Source organism: Squalius cephalus, assembly GCF_949319135.1.
Source record: "Squalius cephalus genome assembly, chromosome: 22".
NCBI lineage: Eukaryota > Metazoa > Chordata > Actinopteri > Cypriniformes > Leuciscidae > Squalius > Squalius cephalus.
In genome coordinates, this window is record NC_137143.1 from 28,619,072 (window position 1) to 28,646,929 (window position 27,858).

A 27,858-nucleotide genomic window follows, 5' to 3' on the forward strand; every position below is an offset into this window, starting at 1 on the left:
CACACACACACACACACACACACACACACACACACACACACACACACACACACACACACACACACACACACACACACACACACACACACACACACACCACCAGCTGGCCATGATTAGCACTGAAAGAGCAGCCACACAGGTGCGGGGCCAGTGCAGTGCCGAAACATCATCTCGACCCGCTCTGCCAAGAGTTGTTACCAATTCAATCAACATGTCAACAAACAAGTAGCCTCCCAGTAGAAAGAGAGTGACAGAGAGAGCGCCAGACACTGGGGCAGAAGGATACTGTCTCTACAAGTAGGAAGAGTGCAGCACACAAAATGGAAAATGAAAAACCATTTTGACAGAGACTGCGAAGAGAATCTGTTGGTTAATCAGCTAAAATAATCACAAGATGCCAAAACTTGAGTCAAAAAGTATGCAAATGCCACTTTGTTTGTATTATTTTCCAGCTATTCTGAAACCTCAACACACAATCACCCCAGTTTTATTGTGAGGCTTCCATGGTTTCTGCTCACACCTCGTTCTCATTATGCAATCGCCCGCCTGTCAGATGCAACATCTTGTTAGAGTCACTGAAAATGTTGATCACTCAGTATGTGGGTTTATGCATTTCTATGTTTTGGCCTTTAACAGTCATCTGTTTATTATTTTGATGAATACATCTAATCCGTTGCACTTATTTAACGGATTTGCTCACTATTAGAACATATGCCTGCATAAATGTTGATTATGATTACATTTAATTAAACTTTGCAAATGGATCCATGTCAAATCCAACAGCCAGACTTGACATATTAATCATAGATTGGGTAGCACTTCATAACTCTTATATATTATATAATGCTTGACTGACCAGCAGTTCTTGTGATATCGTGACTTTTAGTTATCTCTGCATATTAAGCTCGGACAGGAAAAATTTTAAATATTGAAAAGAATGACACACATCACCTAACTAATATAACGTGACTGAATTATATTGCTTGCAAGGTAGAAAAATAATAGTTTTAAAGTTTGACGTAAAATGATAGTTAGGAAATTTATAGATGGAGAGGAAAAATGGATAGAAAGTGGTCCTGACAGAATCTGCAGGCTTTCTTTGAATTTTCTGCACTTTACTTTTAAGTAAGCTTGGCTGAGAGTTCTACAGTATATTCATCATATTCTGGCTGAAATAAAATGAAACTAGCCAAAATATTTCAAAAGTGCTCCAATTCTGAGGAAATCTGGCCAGCTTTCTGAGTTCTGCAGAAAAAGGGATACAAAAGATCATCAATCATAATTAAATATGCAAATATATGCAAAAAAAAGAACCAATTGCAATCAAGTATGTAAATATTGTTAGCTTTGACCATCAAGCATTCTAACAATGTAAGTAAAAGGAAGATTTCTAAGCCTACGCTTATAAAGACTGAAAATAGAGTGGATGACATATTTTTGTTGGCCAAAACCTGGAAACGAGTTAGCATTTTAGCACTTCTGGTTCCATCGTCTCGAAGTCAATTGGTTTTTTGAAAGGGGTTTTTGGTTAAATGCCTGAAATAAAGTCTGTGGTGAACACAAGCTCGAGATATTTTCACATTTTACTCTACAACATAAAATACATCAGTAATGTGATTTTATTAAAGCTTTTACTTGTCTTGAAAAAGGCAGTCGCTAACAAGTGGCTAAATGGGACTAGAGAGGCTGTCAGGGACATTAAACCTCATCAGCCGAATGGGGAAACTCATCAGAATCATGAACTTTTGTTGGTCACAGAGCTTATTTTCTGCAATAATCCGAAGCCAATGGAAAAATCCTATTGGGTTTTTGTCGAGGGAACCAGGGTGATGCGAACTTACGGGTTGGCCTACAAAAATACATCACCACTGCAGCACTCTCTATGGTTGCGTAAGAAAATTCTGAAGAAGAAAAATAAGATGAATTTATTTAAATTCCTGAATTTATGCTGCCTTCCAACCATTGTTGTTTAATCATAAAACTTATTATAAAGTGCTCCTACTGACAAAAATAAATGGAACGCAGGAAGTTATCAAGCTACCATCCAGTCAACAAGCCAAATCAATGTGAGCAGTGACACTACAAATCACCATTCTATTCAATTCTCTTCTCTTGTGTTGTACTCAGCTAATCCTATTGGATCCCCTGAGGTCACTTATCAAGTTTGCAGGCCCCGAGGGCCGATCCAATCACGCTGCGTGCTTTCATCCTCTTGCTTACAAAAGGGTATCAGAAAACGGACACAAATCTCTCCGGCTACAAACAGGTATGTATAAATATGTGCAGGTCTGTGAGTATATTTGTAATGTGTATTACGTATGTCTGGTGTTGCACCCTGTGATATTTTGCCTGGCTTACGCTTGCACAGGGGCCATCTGGTCCGAGTTGGCTCTCCTGCAATGCTACAACTGATCCATGCCAAATGGGAGCGTCATGGCTTGTAAGGACGCCATAGACCAGTATGGCACAGTACGCTGAAACATACACATACATGCATGCATTGTCCCTGAGTCTGCTATCATGCCAAAGGACAGGTTTGAGGGACCAAAAGCAACAAATTAGCAGCTACAATGTGTCATGTAGCTAAAAGCTATCATGCTTACAAGCATACTAAAATACCACTTGCACTACCTTTGCTCAAACTACACAGCAATACCTGAAGAGCGATTCACAGAAACAGGCCAATGCACACACAAAACTCTCCCTCATTTGTCCATATATATTAACACAGGCCCAACCCTGCAGGGTAAATGAAGATGTTTTTTTTAAAGCCTGGTTAAGGGGCAGAAATGACGTAATGAGGCCTGTATATGTAAAACAGCAAGGGTGATAGAGACGTCAGCTCTACGCCTCTCTACATGCATGCTGGAGTGGCAGATTTGGCCTCCGGTGTTGCAGACTCATGTTCACAGGGAGCCTTATAATATTGCCGCAATTAATTTAAAGGGCCAACCTTAGACAACATGTTTGCACCAAAGTGGTTAAAATTTTGTTTTTCATGATTATTTTCCACCCCCTCTCTCTCTCTGAACATTATGATTAAACGTACAGTACCAAATGATGTCTGTTTTGATTGGTTAACTTTTTGCATGTGAAATGCATAATACCATCCTGGCCAAGTTGCTGAAAACTGAATATGCACAGGGTCATATTTTAATGAGCTCAGGGTTGTGACATTCTAAAGATTTCCAATTTGCATTAAATGTGTCTCCAACATGATTAGACGGAGATCTGAGAGCACTCATCTGTTCTTATGAGCGCATTTATCTAATAAGCACATTCCGTGGAACACAAAAGATAGTATTTTCAAGACTGTTTCAACTGTTTTTATCCATAAAATGAAATTCAGTGGGCTCCCAATCAACATTGGACCATACTGACCTATTACAAAGCAAAGCAAAGCAAAGATCCCTGCTGTTTGAACATAAACAACATCTGCAAAGTTACGACTCTCAAAGTTCAAAGCAAAGGGAGATATTTTCTTTTAAAGAAATAGCTTTTTAAGGACTACAACAAACGGCTGGTAGGGACTACACGACATTCCTCCCGGGTTAGTGACATCACGAAACCTAAAATTTACATAAACCCCGCCCCCGGAACACGATTTATAGATTATCAAGACAGAATATGCTAATCAATGACTAGAAGATAACTACCCATAAGCTACATAAATTCACCAACTAACCATTCAGAAATGTTGTCTACATGCTGTCACTTCTTCTTGAGTCTCTCCATCTTTCTGACTTCAGTTTGAACATAAAAGGCTAAAAGTTTTTGAAATTTTCAGTGCATGTGTGTGTGAGGTAAAAGGACACAAACTGTTGAAGCTCCGCCCTCTGTGACGGGAGCAGCAGCTCATTTGCATTTAAAGGAACAGGCACAAACTCACCCTCAAAAAGTGACAACTTTAACATGCTATATAAGAATATCTGTGGGGTATTTTGAGCTAAAACTTCAAATACACCCTCTGGGGACATCAGAGATTTATTTTACATCTTGTGAAAAGGGCATTATACCACCCCTTTAAAAAACCTTCATGGTTATGATGTCACATGACCACCTATATTTACATAATATTTACGTTTCATAGCACTTTTTTCATCAACTTGACACACGGAGGATTGTACACTATGGTATTATAAGAGTTTGTCCAAAGATGTCATTTAAATAAAGAATTCTTTAAGGTAAAGCAACAAAAACAGCCTGTTTAATAAGGGTCACAGAGAGAGTGGAAAAAATAGTAATGTAAAACAAAAGTACAATTGTAATGAGAAAACAGCCAGTGAAAAGAGCTAGGGAATTCCATTAAATGGCACTTTTAAAGCACAAAAGAGTTTCCCTTAGACATCTAGAAAACATTGAAATGTCTTTTTTTTTAAAGCAAATGATCCAGTTCAAGTGTATTTTGCTGACTGAGCACTTAAGACACTCTGGTTTTATTATCACCAGCTGTTATACCATTCATCTTTAGATATACTAGAGTGATCAGAATCATTTTAGATTAAAAGACCTGCCATTTTGTGTGCTTAGCTACGATACTGCAAAACGAGAGAAGCACAGCAACCAGGCGTCCTTCTTGAGAATGTTAGGCTCAAAATATCCGGGGCGTCATGAGAGTCACGATTCCCCGAGGGAGTCGACTCCATGAGGTGCAAATTGGTGTGAAATCTCCGGCGGTTATTATACGAGAGATTATGACTGCACATCTCATGATGTCACATCATTGCGGGGTTTAAATGATGGGGATTCCGCCACTCAAGTACAACAAGTCCAGTTGCTTTGGATTAGGATTAAATTCAACCAGACTCATTAATATGCGCTGCACATGACGAGCTGTCTGTCAGAGTTTCACACACTAGCTAAGCTCTTCTGAGGGAGATTTACTGCGGAAACACAGCAGATGAGAGAAGAAGAAGGTTTTGGGGGATATTTTATTGATCTACACTTTATTTAAAGGTCAAGCATGTCACTTTTTGATGTTAAAATACTTTCTCAGATGAGTTCTAGCCAAGTTTATTGTACAGAGACTTACTAGCAGTCCGACATGTCAAATTCTGGCTCAACCAATGGGGGGCAGGACTGCTGTTCTGTGAATAATGGAAGACAGAAGGTTCACATCTTTAACTTAATGGTCAAAATTTGGGCTGGTAATCAAAGGTTGCAGCAGGTTTGAACTCACAAATACTGATCCATACGCTATCGGCATATATATGCGCTCAAGCAACTAAACCAGGGGATTGTCAACGTAATAAGCTAACGTAAGAAGCTTTAAATTATTTAAATGCATCTGCTAAATTACTACTTATACAATTATAATATCTTAAATCTATCTTTCTGACAGCTTCAATCTATGAATTTAGCTCTGAGTCTGGACATATTATAGAATCATATTTTTCTGGTGCAATTCTTGGTGCAATGTCGGACGAAATCTTCACTGTCTATCTGTAAAACACTCTTAGGACTACAAACTCATATTTGCACACTGACATCTCACTTAAAGCCACTGGGAAAACATATAAATCTATTTTGCTGAATGGCTTCTTGTGCTGGATTTGTTTTTAGAAAGTATATAAAAATATATGTTGTTAGTTTTCTAAACAGCAGCCATTATTTTCTGTGAACAATGTAACCTTGATTCTTATACTGGGCCATATATCATATGCATCCCACTAATGTGACATGCTTAAAAAAAGCAACACATCTAATCTGATGACACTGGCCATGTGTTTTAAATGAAAATCCCTGGCATAGGTGAAACATCATATCCCCTGAACGCAAGCACACACACACACACACACACACACACACACACACACACACACACACACACACACACACACACACACACACACAGACTCTCTCACAGGCCTTGTTTGACACATGGATTCAAACTTTCTCTCTGCCTCTCATATCATGCACTATTTATAATATGCTCTCCCTTTCTGAATTATTGATAGGCCATACCTTTTTTTTTTTACTCAGTAGTTCACTCACACTTTGACATATACACACACACACATACATATAGAAGATGAAGGTCTTTAGGATGGTGTAATCAGATATATGAGTATACACAGTCACACAATGCAACAGCTCAATGTTTTCTTACACAATTTTTTTTTATAAAAGCATGCCTGGGCCATATTTCTCTGCATGTCAAAGAAAAATATAGAAATAATATTTTGCATGACAAAAAACAAAAGCTATTTTTGGTGCATTAAGAATTTTTGCAATTGCGTGTCATTATTTACATAACTATTAAACATTTCCCACCAAGATTTTCATTAATCCCCCAAAATAACATACATAAGTAAATAATTTTTGGGGGTATATATATATATATATATATATATATATATATATATATATATATATATATATATATATATATATAAATTGCTAAGTACAATTTCTTCATTTTGTCAGATGAAATTTGACTCAGATATGTTTATTAATATGAAACACTTCTGAATGACAACTCTCTCAATAAAGACTTCTAACAAAACCTGTTTAACATACACAGCATGTACAAGTCCAGCCACTCAATGTAATACAAAGATCTAAATCCAAACCTTTCATACTGTAAGCTTCTTGAGGATTTACTAAGAGAAAGAGCTTTAACTTTATATGGATAAAGATCGCATTCCTTTTGGTATTCATATGAGCATGAGGATATGCAGAAAGCTAATACTGAAATGTACATCAGGTCTATAGAAATGTCACAAATGTTATTAATCTTAAATTTGATGTGCTAAGATTTCAATTTTAATGTATATAGTCCCTCTTTTAAGACTCAAAACAAAATGATATAACCAAAACAGTTTTTATGCCAAAATATATATATTAATATAGTGAACATTATATATGCAAACACAATTCGTTCAGACACCATTTTCCCCCCACTTCAAAATAAATGATAACATCCTCCCAAAATGACATGAGCTTCACTTTCCTCCCTCCTTCATCATGAGTAAGAACTCAAACTCACAGCAAGCTGATGAATCACAACAACTAGCCATGATGGGAGACGCCTGGATTCATTTTTATCATTACTACTACTACTACTACTACTACAACACCCACCCACCAGCACATCTTATTTAAACTGGAAGTAGACACAATCCTTCACTGCATTGTCTTTTAGAGCTACTATAACCATCATTGTTGCAGTGCAGCATCCGGAGCGCTTATATGCAGCTGTTCAGATCAGTGTCGTATGAATTTATGAGCAGCTAAAAGCTCAGACTGACTCATGGTTTCTCCGAATAATCGAGTGATCTCATACTGCCGGCACAGACGGTATCCGCAGAGCACAGTGAAAAGCCACTTGATGTTTCAGACCACAACATTTCTGAAGTAAAGCACTACAGGCTGGAATTGGTAATAATGGAGAGATGTTAGCGTCATGTTTGAAGGAAAGGTCTGGAATGAGAATTTCAGAACACAATTGAAGCGAAACATGGCTATCACAATCAAACGCTGATGAGAAACGATCTCTCTCTCACACACACACATACATACACACACAAACACATTCAGCTCTAGAAGATATAAAGGACACTGACAACAGACTAGATACAGAAAGAAAAAAATATATGGAAATTGAGCTTTTGGGTCACAAAAACATGTCACATTTCACTTCAAAATAAAGAAGAAAATAAATAATATTTTGCATAAAATAAGCTTCATTCTCTACATGAAGATTAAAAAAGGTCATGACATGGATTTTTTTATTTTATTTTAATATTCCTTGAGATGCACACACGCACACACATACACACACACACAAAAACAACAACAACAACAAATATATTTGGAAAACTATTATTTTCAACCTTCATTCTGACCCTCCGTCTGAAATGATCTGTATTTAAGGGGCGGCTCCTTTAAGGCTTGTCAGTATGCGGCCAGTATACATATAAAACCGCCATTTACAGACAAAGCATTATGACATCATTTGCTTATGGTTTGTGTCCAATACATCTTTCAACAAAAGTTTATTTGCGAACTCCATTACACTGTGCCTCTTTTACAAAACAAAATGCTCCAAACAAACATATAATCCTCCGACGCGATCCGGGACGCCATTAAAATAAACCATCCACTTGTTTCTGACATTCCTTCACTCTTTCATTTGTCCTGTTGTCGGCAGACTCAAGTGTGTGGAGTACGTCGGAAACTGAACACGCATCTGTATACTGTATCCAGTAGGGGTGCAACGGATCAAAAAAATCACGGTTCGGATCGTTTCTCGGATCAGAGTCACGGATCGGATCATTTTTCGGATCAGCAAAAAAAACTTTTTTTTTTTTGTTTATTAACACTTTTAAATTATTAAATTAAAATATATAAAATCAACTTAAAGTGCACAAGGCATAATATCTTCTTTTTAACATAATTAATGAAAAACAACTTAAAGTGCAACATAAAAAGGCATATCTCCTTCCTTTAAACATGGACCAATGCTTGATGTGTTTCCACTGTTATATAGGGCTGTCAAAATTGCTCAAAAATGACGTTCGAATATTCCCTCTAAAAAAACACATATATTCGAACATCTGGTTGCGCATTTTGTCAATGACGCGCATTATGTCAATAACAGGACACATTAATACAAAGAGACATAACTACTTGTATAGGTAGTTTATTTAAGTTTAAACATATTTGACAACGTATTACCTACACAAAAACAAGTAGGCTAAATCAACTAATGGCCAAGACCGCAGACCTCACTCTCGCTCACTCACTCGCACTCGCAGGCACTCTTTCTCTCTCTCGCCCGCCCTCACCCTCGTGCTGCGTTCACACACCAAACGCGAATAGAGCGTCTGGCGCGAGTGATTTCAATGTTAAGTCAATGTAAATACGCGTTTACGCGCGTCTGGAGGTCTTGCGGCGCGAATGAGGTGTCACGCTCGCTGCGGTTCATAACGGTTTAAATGAACAACAAATATAAGCAAATGTTGAGTGCTTTTTTTCCCCCCATAAATCAATCCGCGGATCACGTGTGTGCCGAACCGAAGATATTGATCCGAACGGATCACGGATCAATGATGATCCGTTGCACCACTAGTATCCAGTGTAGACAGCGTCACTGATTCTAATGGGTTCTATTTGCTTTTGATACAATGCTACACTTACATCCAGTGCAGCAAATGTCAGCTGTTGAGCGACTCAATGCTAGTGGGCGGGGCCTATGGTGTGATGATGTAAAACTATTCGTCGATGTCTTGCTCTGGAGGCAGTCATATGCAAATGTATTGGCAAGTGTGACGTCACAGATGCCACAATATCAAAACTATCCGTTTTTAGAGCTAGTTTAAATAAATGCATTGTTTGTAATGAGGAGGACATTTTAGCTATGAAATTTGCAGGATGTTTTAATTGTACAAAGACTTCTTATATGTCAGGACAAATTAGATTTCTTCATGCCATGCCATGACCCATTTAAAGATTTTTTTTTGTAATGTGAAATTTTCATGAACATCTTTAAAAAATTACTCTGATACAATTATTTTTATATGTAATATTGTTTAATATTATATTCAATATTTATATTATGTTTATCATATATTTAAAACAATTTATTTTTATATAAATATTTTATTTTTAATAATTAGCTATTTTTCCACATTACAATAATTGTGATTCGGGGAATAATATACTTAATTGTCATGAAAATAATGGTTCAGAAAAAAAAAGCCTTACAGTATTACAATTCTAAAGTATTAAATTGTATTTCTTTTGGTATTTTTGGTAAATCACCTTTTGGGAGTGAAATATGACATGTTCTTGGCAGGCTTTGTAACATTGATTCAACCTTTTATTTCTGACAGAATACAGAATGCCGCCCAAAAAAAATGTACAAACTGCAGTGGAATTTCACGATTCATGGAACAAGTATGTCTGCTTTCTTTCTCTTGTCTCCACATGATAGCACATCCAAACAAACAAGCATACGTGAACAGTCACACATCTTAAAACGGCATCTCAACCAAATGAATATGGAGCACGGTCTACGGCGTGAGGATAAATTATGCATTATGAATATCTAGGTCTGTGATTTAAAAATACACAACACTTCTTCCCATGCAGTTGTTTTGCTCTGAAGATGCCTGCGAAACGGCAAACTCAATCTAAGCTTAAACTCACCGGATCGCAAAAAAAATCAGCCAATTGCCACTTATGGATAAAAGAGGATTATAATATTTATCTGGCATGGAGAGCCCATAAGAGTCATTTTACCAAATACTGTAAATTCGTTCAAAAGATGATTCAATGACTCATTTGAGTAATCATTGCTGTGTTCCATGTTCTTTCTTCATACTGCAAAGTTTACACTGCATGCTTACAATTGTTTTTTTAAAGTATGTGAAAGTATGCAACACAGAACAATAAATCTTTTAAACGGTAGCTGGCTAATGTTGCCACATGAGCTCATCGTGCATGTTTAATTCAGTGAGGTGACGTCATCTCAGATATAAATTAGTAAAAATATATTTTTGGCAGTACTACACAAATCTGAATCACGGCAAAGATAATAAAAGTGCAGCAGATTTTATGTCAGTTTATTACGCTTTAAAATAAGTTATATGCCAATTATGGTGTTTTATTTATAGGGTATATTTGTTGTGTTGCAGTTGCAAGTGTCTGTCACCCTAATTGTGTTTCTGCCATCTAGGCCACATGCTGTTCCTATATTATTCAGACCTAGTTTTCGCTGGCTGATATAAATAAATATGTGGCAAATATGACGAGGGTTTTGCGAGGGGCCTCTAGAGGCTTCATCACACGTGTTTGAAGAGTTATTTCAAAAATCGCTGTTTATTTGTTACTCTCTATATACAGTACAAAAAGATCCTTAACTAGCAAAAAAAGTGGTATTTTAAACAAATGTATGCAGTCTTACTTAAAATTATTAGCTCATTAGCTCATAAAAAATACTTAAAATGGACTGTTTCACCTAATATTTGTGTATTCTAACTTAAAATGAGCTTTTTATCAACATCTGCCATCTTGGATGGCATTTAAATGCCTTGGATTTCAGTATTTTTGTCCCTTTTCCAAGTACTAAACAAGTCTTATCTAATGTTGTTTTGTTTCTCAAGTCAATTGATCTTGTTTTAGGGATGTTTAGATGTTTTTTGCTAAAGAACTAGACGAAAATATTGATTTAAACAATGATTTATTCTGTGTGCCTACTATTTGGCACAGCCTTCACATCAGAATAGATCTATGCCTTAAAATGTTTTCTGTGTAGGCAGCTCACTATGTTTCAGACTAGAGGTATTCACTTTATAAATGTAGCATCAGTCTAGATTCCATGTGTGTGTGTGTGGGGGGGGGGGGGGGACTCTTAAACAAGCCTAATAAAGATATCTATGAACATCTAAAAATGTAAAAATCAAGATAAACTTTCTTGAGCAAAATGACAAAGATTAAGTCTTGTTTTCTGAAAAATCAATCTTCAAACAAGAAAAACACTGTCAGTGGTGTAAGAAGTTTTTTTTTTTTTTACCCATTGGCAGATATTTTTTCTTGTTTTAAGCATAAATTCACTTATTTTTTACACTTTTTATAAATTTTTTAGAAAACCAGACATGTTCATTTTCCTTCAATTAAATGTATTTTGATTAAGAAAAGAAGAAAAAAAAGATATTTGTAATGTTAAACAAGACAAAAACTAAGTAAGAAAATTATTATTTTTTGCTGACCCTGGTCTGTTTGGATGGTTTTTGAGAAGTTTCAGGCATGTTTAAGCTGGAAAACAAGCTGGTTGACCAACTAGACCACCTAAAAAAAGCTTGGCCCAGGCTAAGAGACCTGGAAAAGGCTGGTTTAAGCAGTGTTTTTCAGCATGGCAGGAATATGTTCAAAGATATAGCTCCACGATCCATGAATACAAGAACGTAGAACATAAAAGGACAGAGTAACATCAGGTAAACCTCTAATATTAGCCTTAATACGAGCATCAATGCCACAAGGGGTCAAACTAGTCAGCAGAAAAGGTCAGATGAGACACAAACTAAGACAAACAACAAGAAACTGCTGCCAACATCCTTTAACGTCAACAGTAAATCCAAACTGTAAAGTAAAATAGGTTGCACATGCCCTTTCATGTTAAATGTAACCATTTATTTCCTCTTAAAATCATGAGAAAGACAACCGATGGTATTCTCTTAAGATTATCCAGTAGCAATGACTTCACAGCTATGTCTATGTAAAGACTGAGTGAGCTCATAAAACAATGCAACACTTCCCTGAAAGCTTGTTATTACTGCCATCATTCAATCAGGCCTGATTTGCATATTTATCCTTATGCTGTCTAGGTGAAAAACACTCCCAGCTTTCCTTTCTGTCATGACAGAACTTTCCAGCACAGCTAACAGGGCAGGGTCAACTTAGCTGGCCTCTGAATTAAGTAGCCTAAAAGCGATCAATGAGAACAATTTGCATGAGGATCGTTACTTTATTGGAAGGAAATGAAACCATCTGTGCTGCTCACGGTCTGTTGACCTGAGGGGCAGTGAGCCATTTGATGGCTTTTAGCTCGACAGTAATGAACGACTTCAAAGATATCAGGACAGGTGATACAAATGTGAAAGAGTTTTCAGAAATACTCTAAGGTCGCTCCTCACAGACTGAAAGAGAAAAGAAAACAGATGAATGTCTGGAAAGACTCTCTCAATATGATGTATATCCTCATACAGATATCAATAATGTAATGAAAAATATCTGCCTTCAATTTTCAGAGCTGCATCGCCGTTGTTGCGAACAACCTTTGCAACAATCAGCATCTGAGGAAATTATATCAGCTCAAAAATATAAACTTATAATTTCATTATTTAATAAAAAAAAAATACATTGCATATAGCTGAAATCCTTACAATATGAATACATCATTTACTCTGACCAGAATCTCTGCATTCAAATGCAAAATGCCATTTGTGATAATCTATTGATTCCCATTCAATCAAGAAGGCTTGCATAAAAAAGAAAACGTTTTTGTCTATCGACTCACTTCAACAGTTCTTTGGTAGCTTAAAGGTTAAGACATTTTTCTAAATCTGGCTACTTTTCAAATATATTTTGAAATGGCCACTAAGGCTCACTTTTCCTAAGAACAGATTACTGCTCCGAATTGACCTCAAGCGAACAAGTCTAACATGTCAAAGTGTCAAACATGTCTATAAAATATTATCTATAGTTAGACCTTTTTTTGTAAAAATCAATATGCAACGTTACAGATAAAAGTTACCCCTTCAAATAACATATTACCATATTAATATGACACTATGTACAATATCATATTATGCAATCAATGATCTTTGAAAACTGAAAACCGTATCATAATACGCCTCCATATAATTTTCTAAACTAACCCTTGGCCACACAATATCTGTAAATCGATTAGTCTCAAAAAAGAAAAACCTATTACAGCAGCAGGAAATAAAGACTAAGTATGACCCCGATAAAACCACCACAAAGCTGTCATATACACTTTCCAAAAACCATTCAACATGATAAAAAAGTTCCTACATCCCTCAGAATGTTCACTATGTGATGAAATTTAGCCTAAGGTAAAGAGTTATCTTGGTTATTCATAGTAGGAGTGTCATTGTGGACTTCAATAATACTATAACCGGTCAGACAAAAATCTGCCAAAGAACAACTCTGGACACCTGTCAAACAACAATTATTGAGAAAACAAATGAAACTAAACTAATGCAACAACGTCATCAAATACTTGGATGCTGCAAGTTGATACCAAGGACCTAAATTTTTAAACCTTACAAAAGTACACAATCGCCCAGATAAAAAAAAAAAGCTCATCTTACCTCAGTCAGGTGAGGCGTGGGGTTGAAGCCGCACATGTTGCAGACTTGGGTGTGGCACTGGGTGCAGACGTTGTAGTTCGGGGTCTTGGCTGGATCTCCAATGTTTAGCTCAGTCTTACACAGTGGACAGGACACTTTGGGCTTTGGAGAAACTTCCTGCCGTGATGGAACTGGCTGGGCTGCAGGTTTAACACCTGCTGCAGGACCTGGACCAGGCCCAGGCCCGGGGGGTCCCGGCTGCTTCTGCGGGGGCTTGGGGGAGGAAGGTGGTTGGGCCGGCGGTGTGGTTTGCACCGGATCCACTGATATCAAACTACTGGCCTGGTTCAAAAGCGAAGCGCCGAAACCGAAGAGTTTCCCGAAGGGCTGTTCTGGTGGAGGAGGTTGGCGGGATGGGGAACTTCCGGCGCTGCGAGTCTGGTCCTGTCGCGGGGCCTGAGGCTGGAATCCGGGCCCTGACCGGGAGAGGTCAGGCTGGGATGGGGCTTTGGCCATGCCTGGTAGAGGAACAGCGCCAGGAGCAGGAGGTTTGCTTTGAGGGGTAGCTTGAGGAAAGGTCAATTTCTTAGCTTCTGAGGGAGGCTGGGACTGAGGCTGGGACTGAGGTTGAGGTTGGTGTTGGGGTTGGTGTTGGGGTTGGTGTTGGTGTTGGGGTTGAGGTTGAGGTTGGGGTTGAGATTGAGGTTGAGGTTGAGGTTGGTGTTGGGGTTGAGGTTGAGATTGGGGTTGGGGCTGGGTCTGTGGGGGTGCCGTGGGCTGGGATACAGATTGGGGTAGAGGTTTGCTGGGCTGGGACGGTGAGTGGATCTGCTGCTGGCTTTTCGACCGTGGCGTCTCCATATCCATCCCCAACGCCCTCTGCATTTGACAGTTCAGACACAACCACTCTTGCACCTGGGAAAGACAATGAACCAATTACTGACTATGTAATTATATCAGAAGATTTGGACATTCATTTACATAATGAAGAATGTCAAGGTGAAAAGATGAAGAAAATAAAGTGAACTAGAAGACAAGACATAACAGCAGGTTGCTTGCAATAGTGAGAAGGATGTGAACAAATTACTAATCCCAAGTATTTCACTTTTGTACATAAATGTAACTTGTGTTACTGCTTATAAATGAGGTGTGGTGTGCTATTACTTTTCTCAGTGATCACACTTACGATTTCACCATGTGTCCAATAAAATAGAGGGGGGGAAATCCCATAGACTTTGAAGGAGTAAGATCTGGGGTGCCCAATCTTGCTCCCAGAGAGCCACCTTACAGAGTCTATCTACAGTACAACCTTCTCCAATAAACCTACCTGGAAGTTTCAAGTAACCCTGAAGACCTTGATTAGCTTGTTTAGCGTCCTGGAGAGCCATGTTTCAGAGTCTAAATCCAAAGTTCTCCAATAAACCTTAATGGATGTTTTGAGTAACCATGAAGTTACTGACTAGCTGGTTCAGGCATGTTTAATTAGAGTTGGAGTTAAAATCTCCAGGAAGGTGGACCTCCAAGGGCAGGATTTGACACTCTTGGACAATATCTGTATCTAGTGGTTAGAATATCATAGATACTGTGATCCAAACAGCACAAGGCATGTCTTCGCCGGGCACTGGAAAGGGAAAATAATAATGATAGACATGCCTTTCAACCCTAAGGAACTCAGTAAAGTCTTTGAAAGAAACAGTGCATAGAGATGACCACTACAGAATGGAACACACTCAGGACCTTGGGGTGTGCTAATTTGAGTTAGCAACCACGTTCCAACACCACAGTAACCACATAGAAACATGCTACAAAACACTCAGAATAAGAAGTTTAGCAAAAAATCCACAAAATCGGCTTGTACTACTTAATAGGTACGTATAATACTAATACTGCAATTAGAAATAGTAGCAGATTTTATAATATCATCAGCTCATTTGACCACTGTAACAGGAAATGAGACAGCATCAGCAGCACTAACTACCTAAATGACACAGCTAGCACAATTGCTTCATAATCTACGACAGAGATGACATGCTGCCACGGATAAATAGGATTCAGTAATAGGATCAAAAGGCGCAACTGATGTCCGGTCAGGACATTTGACCTTAATGAATGGATTATAACCATATGAGGGGTTTGATGTTGAGTATATTAGCCTGTCTAGTGTCCCTCCGCTGATGCGTTATTTGGAAATGATATGTTGAGACACGACATGGCGGATTTAATATAACTGTCCGTCATATCATATCAAACAAAACTGCAACATCTGACAGCTCGACTGACATGATATGACACTGGTTACTCTGTGGGAGTTTCTGTTTAGAGCTGGTAGAGGACACGGACAAGTGTGTGCTAAACTGCCTTCTACTGAAGATTAGAGGACAATGATTGTGATTGCTACAGATAGAAGAGTATCATATTTATGCAAAATTGTGCCACAGGTGGAGTCAAGTAATAAACAAAAGGGCAATAAAAACTCAACACTTAAGGATGTTGACACCTCAAGCTGAAAGAAATAAATTTGTTTAAGAACAAGTTTAGCGAGATTTCTGTGCAATGACAATTAGACATTTGTTAGCATGACTTAAAAGCAGGGTAGGTGATTTGTCCAGATACATTTCTGTTATCCTGGTTGAAAGTCTCTTCACATCCTAAGAGCAATCATTATGTTAAGTGGTCTAAATGTATTTATATGTATATATCTAGTCTGTGGAAAGCCTAAGAGCATAAAATGTTTGTCCAATCATTGTATTTGGTCTGAATGTAATGATACAATGTCCTACCTGCCTGACAGCGTATGTACTTTCATATCTCCACGCACCTGCTCACACAGACATCTCACGTCATCAGGACGTTTCATGCTATGAGTCAGACAGACGTCAGTCACTGAGCACCGCAACCGAAACAGCAGCCGCCTGTTCCTCCTGAACCAAAACTATGAGCTTACACCATAACTACAGTAATCTGGAAGAGATGAAGACCTGTGACATACTCTGAGCAGTTTGTGACTCGAATTTATGCATTTCAATTGCCGAAATGAATCTTCAGCAGTCAGGTGGTACAGATCAGTGCTCTTTGAGTTGTTTATGTTCATTATTATTAGCTTTGAGACGTGAGGTTGTCATGACGCTTTTGTTTGCTCCCTGCTGTATTCGTTCATGTGTTTTGGAGGAGGCGTGGCTTTGTAGATGCTCTGAAAGGAGGGTGGGATCTTGTGCTTTCAAAGCTAACTTGATATTGTTAGCCTTTCCTAAAATTACCTACCCTACCTTTAAGGCTCCAACATTGTCTAGTTCTATATTTTATGTTTAGTAAAAGTTATGTTGAATGTGATTTTGGATCATTGAGGGTGGTGATGCCACTAAATAGAGATCTAGAGACAGACAAAATTGACATGGTTATTTGACTTGTCATGGCTAATTTGCACACAAAAAAAAAAAAAATCATACTGTGCATACAACGATCTTCTATTGATTGTTGCCAAATCATGTAACCACCTAGGTAGGACTCTGAAATTCTAAATTCTAAATGTATTTTTATCTCTCTTTCTCTGGATAGTAAAAAAAAAAAGCATCCCTCTCTGGTCAAGGTGAATGTGTGTAACCTCTCTCAGGTTAAGATGAGATAGCTGTCACATTGGCTCAGGTGTGATAACTGATGCCTATATCAATGTCACATCAGTGCTTATGTAACATCTACTGACATGACAGTGTGTGTCTCATTATTGACCATACTCACACCAGGCATCTACAGTTCATCCCCACGTTTTCAATAACTCATTGAAATCATCACAGTACTTTTCATTTTTTCAGCATGAATCCAATTAACAAAACTAATAACAACTACTGAAATATAAAGACTTAATGACTGTTCCAGAAATTACGTTTGTGAGTAAATGTTCTCGCTTGCATGAGCTCCTGGGTTATGAAAAAAAATAATGAGCAGATTTCTCATAGCCAGACCTGTCACAGGTGAATATTTTTCATACAGTTATTAACTGCAAACATTCTAGAGGGATTGAACTCAAACACAGTCATTCATAACCTTTAATTTAATAATGGTAAATATTTAAAAAGGCCTGAAAAATAATCTGTGACCTTTTGATGCCTGGCTCATCAATTTGTGAATTTAACCAGCTGTTTGGGTATTGAGTGATTATTTGCTGAGGTTTTGTAGTGTAAATGTACTTTATTTAGTCAGCAAGGGTTTGTGTGATGGTCATCAGGTCAAACTTTGAGCCTGTGTGTGTTAGTTGGTGATAATGTCTCTATGTTTGTCAATCATATTGAAGGACAGGGCAGTAGTCAGAGTCCAATTTGAGTGGCAGAGACAGAGCAGACCGTGTGTGTGTGTGTGTGTGTGTGTGTGTGTGTGTGTGTCATGTCTGCACTTGTCACTCAAACACACAGCAGATAAACACTCTATACCCATTGGGCGATGGGTAATTACAGAAAGACAACAGGATTGGGTCACCAGTGCCAATCTACGCTCTTTTTCTCTTAGAGAACCCATGTCTCAGCCTACAAAAAATTACCATAAAAATACTATTAAAGTGATTTGAATGACTGACCACATACAATATCTTTGTCCTCAGAGAAGACCAATGACATTTTGATGTCAAATCTGGAGTGACATATCAAGGAGCCATTTCTGAATAGATTGCGAAAAACTTTAGAGATTCTGCGGAAGGGAAGATGATCATAATATTACTTGACAAAACTACACCAGTTATATTGAATACTTTTATGGTGTTTTGGGGTCATTTTTGGAGCTTGAGAGACATGGTCACATCGAGCTGTCTTGGTATGGAAAAAAGGTTCGGAACAACATGAGAGTGAAAAAACTGACTCCACCCATAATGTGTCTATAAGACTCCGCCTATCCCAAGTCCCACCCCATTCTCCATATATGGAGTCATGTTCCAATAGACCCTTTTACAGTCGGTAAACATGGTGACGTATTTGTGTGGGCGGGGCTTAGCTGGAGGCAGAAAGATCCCTCTGGCCGCTCTTCACTAACGCTTTTTAACAATGACTGGAGAAAATCCGATTTTGTCTTAATGTGCAAGGTCACTCACTGTCCAGGACCGCGATTGTTATTTGCAAAAGTTAATTTTAACGGACGGAACCAGATGACCGTACACGCTCAGTCAATGGACGATCTGACAGGATTAACGTTAACGCTACCTCCGGTTGAGTGGCCTGACTTCTACACCTACCCGATAGAGAAACCGAGGGTAAAGAGAAACTGAGGGCATATATATTTAGATGCCTATAACTATGTGCTGAATGGTCATGTAAAGACTTGTGTGGTACGATCCGCAGTTCTGCCTAGCCAGCGCCAAGAAGACGACAATGTAAAGAGTGACACTACGGTGCAATTTTAATGATATGAATATTTTCTAGAAATAAAACTTCCTGATACAGCATACTCATTTTTCATCGATTCTTGCACCCAACACCACAACAAGATGACATTTAATAATAAAAATAATAATTTAAGCTCCTTATTATGTAGCCGAATCTGTGCTGGTTTGTATTGGCCGCCTCCAGTTTTCCGTTTGTTTTGCCTATAGCTAGCACCGTGACGTAACTGTGACGTCAGCGCAAAAGGGGTCTATAGAAGCTGGGCCTATTGATTCAAACTACATGTTCTCCTGCCCTGTATAAATTCTGACCATTAGCGGACTAACTATCTGATAGCTGACCAGAATGAACAAAATCATGACATTGGCTGTCTTTTAAAACCTAGCGAGCAACCTACATAGACAGCATTTTTGGACATCATATAGGTTCATTTTAACAGGCATGACATTTAAATATTCAAAAACTAACATTCAGTGTCTACGATGCATAAAGAATGCAGTGTAGGAAGTAATCATCCAGGAATTGAGAAACAGCCATTCCTAAGAAATATACATGCATCATACATTATGAAACAGATTTCCATAGCATCAAACAAACATCTAAGAAGATACTGATTAACATTTACACTGTTAGTCTTGCATGTCTAACAGTATACTGCATTCAACTGGGAATTGCGTAAGGACGTGCAGGACTTGTGCATATTTAAACAAGCAACTTTTCGCGTATGTGTGCTTATGCATGTGCGCAAAGATTTTATGTGATTTATGAGAAACTAAATGTGTACAGGTTTATGCTAATATTCTTCAGAGTGCTTCCACACACACACACACACTGATTTACACCCAAATGATGGTGCAGCACCCGAGGTATTGATTAGTCAGCTGGTGTGAGAGAGAGAATCCACAAGAAGCGGAGAATCTCTCAAAGACACTGAGCTGAATACTAACACTCACACACACGCCGCAGAACATACTGCACCCTTACAGTGCTCAGTTAATAAAAAATATTTACTGTACACGTCTCACGGTCTGATCTCTTCTCACATATAAATAATAGACTGAAATTTAGATCATTTTTCACTTGTTTAATGATAATGTTCCCATCCAACAAGTTACCTTGAGAAATTATGTGACTAAATCACTGAGACAGTGTATCGGAGAATGAATTGTTATTTTAAGTCAACAGGCTAATTCGATTCACAAACCCAACTGGATGATTCATTCAACTCACTGACTCAACGATCAAGTCATAGCAGTTATTGAATTAACAGCTGACTGGAAAAATAAATTACTTTTCAGTCTGTTCCTCTCACATATCTATTGTATGACTTGAGTAGACTTTGAATATAGCGCACGAGTTTCACTCTTAAAAATAACGTTTTTTATTAGCATCTATGGTTCAATTGAACCTTTCATTTTTACAAAATGTTGTTTATATTAATAAAATGTACTTCATAATGAGAAAAACATGTTTTTCTTTTAAGAACTTTTCAAAACATTTTTTTTTGGGGAACCCAAAAATGTTTTAGAACCTTACAACCTTTATTTTTAAGCGTATTAAGGGTGTTATTTGTTTGCCGTGATTCCTGTGAAATATCATTGTACTAAAAAAGAACAGCATTAAGATTCTTAAAGCATCTTATTTTTTGTTTCCATTGAGGAAAGAAAGTCTTTCAGGTTTGGAACAAAATTAAGGTGAGTACAGTAAATAATTGAGTGAATTATACATAGAGGTGAATTCAGGGTGATTGGAACACTTTTTGCCATTGAGATGGCTTGGGAAAAGTGTCCCAAACAACCTGAATTCACCCTATATCTTGCTGTCTTCTATCTGTGCATGCTGTCCTTAGTATATACTTAGTTTTGAAAAAGAATGTTTACTTGATTTAAACCCGGAACAGAACGCAGCTGGTGAGACAGACAGAACTAGAGGACACAATGATATGGATATTGAGAACAGGTGAAAGGCAAACAGACAAACAGATGGAGTCACAATCAAAGAGTCTTGTAGACAAATAGAGACACACCAGCTGTAGAGACAGTCTGTGGCATAAGAGCAGAGAGACAGATCGAGGAGGCGAACCGCTGCCTGTTTCCAGACTAAAGTGGTTGAGAGACAGACTGAATGCTGCAGTTTCCTAACAACAATCCACAGTAGCAAAGTGCAGAGCCGAAACTGGGACGAGACACATCAAAAGAGCATTCTGAGGGCCCCCAAATACTGTGAATATCTCTATAAACACCACACAAGAACACAACACAGCTTCACTCCAGTCTCCACGGGCACCAGATTCATAAACTAATTCTTCTCTGCGTGCATTAGACCAAACTGACAGCTTATCAGAGCATATGAAGCACAAATAAAGCTGATTAATGGAAATATGCTGGTGAGGAGATTTAAAGGTACAGAACCCTTTTTTTGCCGAGCACCACAGTGTACACTTGATGTGTAGCTTGTAATTGAGGTGTTTAAAGATGATTAAAAACTACATCAGTTTGCTGTAATGAATGTGACATGTTTCTGTGAGTAATAATGATCACAATAACAAAGTAATGAGAAAACTGAACTCCATTAATGAGGAAATCAAAATGCTAAGCTATAGCTGCACTCACGTCATGTCAGAATCACCATAATTATGAGTTTGTGGCTGTAAGGTTTTTACAGCTTGGTTGGATGCGTAATTGTATGTTGGAAACATTAAATATTATGACAGCTCCAGTGTTAGGAACATATATATTATGTGGTCAAAGCAAAAGCATTTTTTTTTTTACATTGTTTCAATGTAATAAAATCAGTAGTTTCATAATAATATCAATAATAATAAACAAATTGTTTATTAATTTGTACATTGTTTCAGTATAATACAATCAGTAGTTTGGTTTTACTACTACTACTACTAATAATAAATTATTATTGTTATTATTATTATGGTTATTATAAAATCAGTTATGTTAGATAATTATTTAAACAAAATAATTTATGGATTGTTCACATTGCTTCAGTATAATACAATCAATAATAATTATTATTATTACTGTTGTTGTTGTTGTTATTATTTTTAAAATGTTATGCATTCATTTCTATAATGCTTCCATATAATATATTCAGTAGGTTGATGATGATAATAATATAATAATAATAAAAGTTTTTAAACTTGATCATAGGTCATCAAATTCTCTGTAAACAAAATCCAAATGTACTGACGGCGGCAGGTGCAACATTAATTTATACAGTAAAAGCTGGCTCACTCTCACACACAGATTTCAAGTAATTTCAAGTTCACTTAGACTCAGACGTGACCAAACTGATTTATTATTTCTTTAATTTCTCATTTTGCCTGTCCATTGCTTGTCTATTTTCACCAGTTTAACAAGCTGCAGCGTTAAAAGTTACAGATGGGTTGGTAGCTAACACATATTTCTGTGTGATATTTGTAGTAATTTAATAAGACTTAATAATAATAAAACAAACCATGGTTAACTGTTAGTAAAGCTAGCACAAAACAGTTGGCTAGCCACCCACGTAATGATCTCTTATTCAGTGTTACAACCATCACCATAGAAACAAATGAATTCTGAAACCAAGGACGTAAACAGCTCTGAGTAAACTCTACGAGTTGTCAACTTGTAATTATGGTAATTTACGACATGTTGCGAATGCAGAATAGACGGAATAGCCCACAATAGTCCACAAGGTCCAGGTGTGACCTTCAGGTAATCAAAACGTTAGCAAAGACATCTGCGCTATGCAAAACACAAGGTGTTTTCCTATTATAAAACTCACAGAATCATATAATTTATTGGAGAAAACATCCTGTTTCTCAGAAACTATTTCTATTACAACACATTTTTTCACATGAATGCATATTTTGTTTATTAGCGCCAAAAGTGGTGCGTCAGTCTCTTTAACGCATGACAGATTCTATTGTCTCGGAGAGGCAGCGAGACACTGTGCCATTTAGAAAAAGCACAGTACTCTATTGTTTGATTAATCATGTTTGCGTGGTGAGCGATGCATTCTTACTCAGCCCTCAGAGACCGGCAGCCATTTCACACATCAGTTCAATATCAACTCAAGCCCTTCTGATCCAATTTTACCATGTGCTGTTTGATATGACCGTGCTAAAAGGGGAAATAAAAGGATAGCCACAGGTGATTAAAATATTTAACCGAGATTTATCTTATCATATGTCCGCAGATAACACGTTAACACATTTAGTTCCTTTAAGTGAATTTGTGCGATGACACTCATAGTGTAAATTTATGCACAAGGCTCTTAAAGGTGCAGTAAGCGATTTCTGAGAAACACTGTTGACATTTGAAATCAACTCAAACAAACAGCTCCTCCCTTCATCGCTCCGCCCGCAAAATGCAAGATGGGATGTCTCTTTATCATAGCTGAGGTGAAGCAAAATAATGCAAAGCGGAAAATAAAGCGAAGATGATGAACAAACTGACAAGGAAGAACAAAAAATTAACATACACAAGAGTATATACAAGCAAGAGTTGGTTGTTAGTCACCAGCAGCCCACCAGCTCCAGACAATGACACTCAAAACTGTCCTGTTACTAGAGCTAATATTACAACAACAGCATATCTTGGTGCTGTGAAACAGCAAAACCAGTATTACTCATGTATGGAGCAGAAACAATGCAACCTAGGCATCTCTACAGCGCAGGAACGCTTTTCTAATATTAACGTGGATCCTAAAGCTCTTGCCTGACCATAGCCCTTCTTTTTCCAGGGATATTCCTCTGACCTTTTCTCCTTCACCTATTCCTCTGCTCACTCTCTCTCTTCCCCCATCATGAGTGGGCACGCCCCCTACTTCTGATTGGCTACAAGTGTGATGTGGTGCTCAGCCCGATCTACTATCAACAGTGTTTTTCAGAAATTGGTTTCTGCACCTGTAACTCATCTCGCTCGCATCTACTTCGCTCGCATCTACTTCACCTCAAATCACAAACACAATTAGCCTTTACAAACACTACTAAATATTAGTGCTGCACGATTAATCGTATAGCAATCACAATCGCGATGTCAAGCCTACGTGATTATATGACGCAAAATGCTGCGATTTTATATTAAATAAACAAATTAGCGCTATTAACGCAGCATCTGTTAATTTTTGGCATCCTTTGGCTAGTGTTACATGATCCCGCTCTTATTCATGCAAATGCTTTTAAACCGAATGCGCGATAAGACAAAAAAGAACGCGCTGTCAGTGAATGTCCTCCTGACACACCCACACACACACACACACACACACACACACACGACCCACAGATAGACGCGCGCCAGTATCAAGTTCTCTATTGTAGAACAAACAACACACATGTATTCCAAAATGAACGCGCTGCCTGTGAATGTCCTGACTGTGACACACAGAAAGACTCGCGCTAATATCGTGCGTGCGCACAAAACAGCATGCCAGAATACAGTTCTTTTTCGAGCTTGAACGAACAATAACACACACAATTATGCCAAAATGTCTTTTTGTCGAGTATCTTCATAACATAAGAGTAGTCTTATGATGAACGTGAGAGACATGAGAGAATGAGGCGCGTGTGAGATCCGCGTCTCTGACAGCAGCGGCTGGTCTTAAAGGGACAGTACACAGTAGCCACTAATTATATCTGTTGCTAAAGTTAATCAAAGAACAAAGGGAACAGAGAAAAACACTCACTGCTCTTGACTAAAGAACTTTTTTCTTTAGGCAGATTATCACTAATCTGTGTGTGCATTTATTTTCCTTGAGAACCAAGCAAGTTGACTCATGAAACCATTTGTTTATTATATCGCATATCGCAATCGCAATATTAACCTCTATTATCGCAATATGACATTTTCCCCAAATAGTGCAGCCCTACTAAATATCCATGATTTCTTTTTGGACACCTAGGACCAGATTTACTAAACAGGGCAAATTAGCGTGAAAGCGCAATTCCAAAAAAAACGCTAGCCTGGATGCCAGCCGAACATTGCCCCGCCCACAACATTTGAGGTCAGGAAGTTCTGTCTGGACTTGATCCGTTGTGGAGCAACTATGCTCGAACCAGAGCTGTTCGGACCAATCAAATTGTCAGGGCGGGCTTTATACAATGATGGACAGGTGATCAACAGTAACGTAATCATCCACGTCACCAAAGAGCGCTTGGGTTGAATTCGTTTACAACAAAGATGACTGCCGCAAGAGAATTGAGATGTGTAGATTCCACCATCGCATCTGTTATAGAAGATATCGACAGCGCATTCATTTTTAAAAGAGAAACAGAGAACCGCGAATCAAGGCATTTGTCGATCGGAAACATGAATGAAAAACATACGTCACTTACTCCGTTGCTCTGATTGGTTGTAGGTCTATCCAATTGAGTGCAGAGGCATTTTCTTTCCTGGTTCGGTTGAAACACGCCCCTTAATCACAGCCCAATGGAGCAGTTTCAGACTCATATTCTGACTAGAATCTGAGTATAAAACCGCCAATGGCAGTGTAAAGTTTCTTTAATGACCATCGCAATCTACCAACAGCAGCGCAAATTAGCGCCTGGTTTAAGACATGCTTTTTTGTGTGGTAAATAATGGCGCAAACCTTAGTAAATCACCTTGCATGATTCATTTAAATACTCTCCTTCTATAAATTTTGCGTCTGATGGTAAACTCCCACAAATGCATATGCAATAAGGCCAGCCGCAAAAATGACCCTGTCCATGCCTTTTCAGCGCTAATTTTTCACTGCGTCTCTTTAAAAAGTCCTGACAGTAGTTTTTAACGCCAAAAGAGGGTTTGCGCTGGCACAGGCTGTTAGTAAATCTGACCTCTAAATGTCTAATATAACAATGTCAGAAAATGATAAAAAACATCATTCATGCACTTGAAAATACATAAGGTGTGTATATTTAGCATTACATATGGTAAGCGAATAACACACAAATGCTGCCTGTATGGGCAGATTTGTGTAATGGTGGAAAAATAGCATGAAATCTCTAGGGTCGTGGCAGTGTGTGTGTGCATGTATTCTTTGTGTTTGTGCTGGGATGTGTGTGTTGTAGCCCAGATGGCCCTACACTCAGTTTCCGCTGTCAGTCTCATGACGGATCCACTAGATAGCGTGAAAACCACAAGACAGGAGACATTCAGAGCCAGCATGCAAAACCGATCTATTAACTTTCACGTTCCCGTTAAGTCACAGATTTCCTCACGTACTTCCGAAGAACTCGTGGAGTGAGAATAATTCATGATGTTCATATTCTACCATCATTACCCCAGAGCTTTCAGAGCGAACAGTGTTTATGAGCCAAACAGGCACAACTATTTTTAGCTTAAAGTCGGCATGAAATGGAAGTGGTGATTTTTCTTCCCTATTGTGAAGTATATCCGAGCGAAACGGCTTCTCAAACAAGAAAAAATGTAGGGCGGGACTTGATTTTTGCCAGGGGAATTGATTGAATGGTTGTGATTTGCTATTGGTGGATCTCATGTGAGAGACAGGTTGCCCCGCCCTCGCGCCAGTGAACACATCATCAGAGATGAGATGTCACTGCAAGGGAGGGGAAGTTATTTTGATTAAAGATTACGAGGGAATATGAATTATTTTAAAAAGATGTACACAGATAAATCATTTATAATAAATATTGCAATATAAAAAAATCTCAGTATTGATTCCATGCTGCCTGATCAATTTGCACCCTCTCGTTTTCTGCATTTCTACACCATCATTGCTCTCTCCGTCCCATTCTCGCCTCTGATCCTCCACACTCTCTGGCATCATTGTAGAGACACAGCAGGATCTATAAATAGAGGATCAGCCAATGGCAGAGTGGGAACGCCTCCTGTATGCTGGTGGGTGACTACTGGAGTGTGTCAGCACCACTTTCTCTTTCCTTCTATCATTCCATCCCCCTTCCCCACTCTGCTATTTCTCTGTCCGTAAATCCCTGGTTCCCGCATCCCACTCAGTGTTGTCACCATCATGTCATGCCTCTCTCTCTCTCTCTCTCTCTCTCTCTCTCTCTCTCTCTCTCTCTCTCTCCAGGTGTCTGTTGCATAGAGATCAGATCGCCCCTCATTTTCCTCTTCACCAGCTGTTCTTGCTTCTTGTCTCATGTTCTCAATGCTTTGTTCACCAAGAGACATTTAGAGTTCAACTTTAACATGATATCTTTACACTTCACTAGTGCAACACCTGGGACAAAACATCAGTACCGGAACATTCTGACAAACACAAAATATAGTAACAACTCGATATTTCCTACATACAGTCAGCTTCCTTCCTTCTAAGCAGCATCCTAACTGAAGTCATCAATTAATAACACTCTATATATGCATCATACAAACGGCATGTGAAGTGCAGAGGAAATTTAGCGTACAAGGGTAGTACAGAGATTGATGTTGAAATGTTGCTAATCTATGAAAGCAAATTGTGAACAAGCATACAAATATTTCACATACATTTCACATACATAAATATTAAAATTATTAATATTGCACTATTTTTAATTGATATTATTCAGTGTTAAATGAAGATAAATTACTAGATAAATGCTCCTCATAGATAATTTCCTCATCTGAACGCTTCTGTCTAGATGTTTGCCATATGGCTATACAGCTGATTTGATAGCCTGTTTGTTTTGCCAAAGAACTGACAGGAGTGTCAATTCCAAATCACATAGAATGCACCCT

General features: G+C 38.2%; 2 protein-coding genes across 3 annotated transcripts in view; one reads left to right on the forward strand and one right to left on the reverse strand.

The window, feature by feature from the left end:
- Positions 1–27,858, forward strand: part of hp1bp3 (heterochromatin protein 1, binding protein 3) — a 167,045-nt gene that overhangs the window by 103,834 nt on the left and 35,353 nt on the right. The gene's annotated exons all lie outside the window — the stretch shown is intronic.
- The window catches only part of bsnb (bassoon (presynaptic cytomatrix protein) b), an 88,161-nt gene that overhangs the window by 42,085 nt on the left and 18,218 nt on the right, over positions 1–27,858 (reverse strand). For both annotated transcript variants that reach the window (XM_079857975.1, XM_079857974.1), the window contains exon 3: positions 13,839–14,732. In XM_079857975.1, the coding sequence (XP_079714101.1) occupies positions 13,839–14,732 (894 nt within the window). The remainder of the gene's footprint in view (positions 1–13,838; positions 14,733–27,858) is intronic.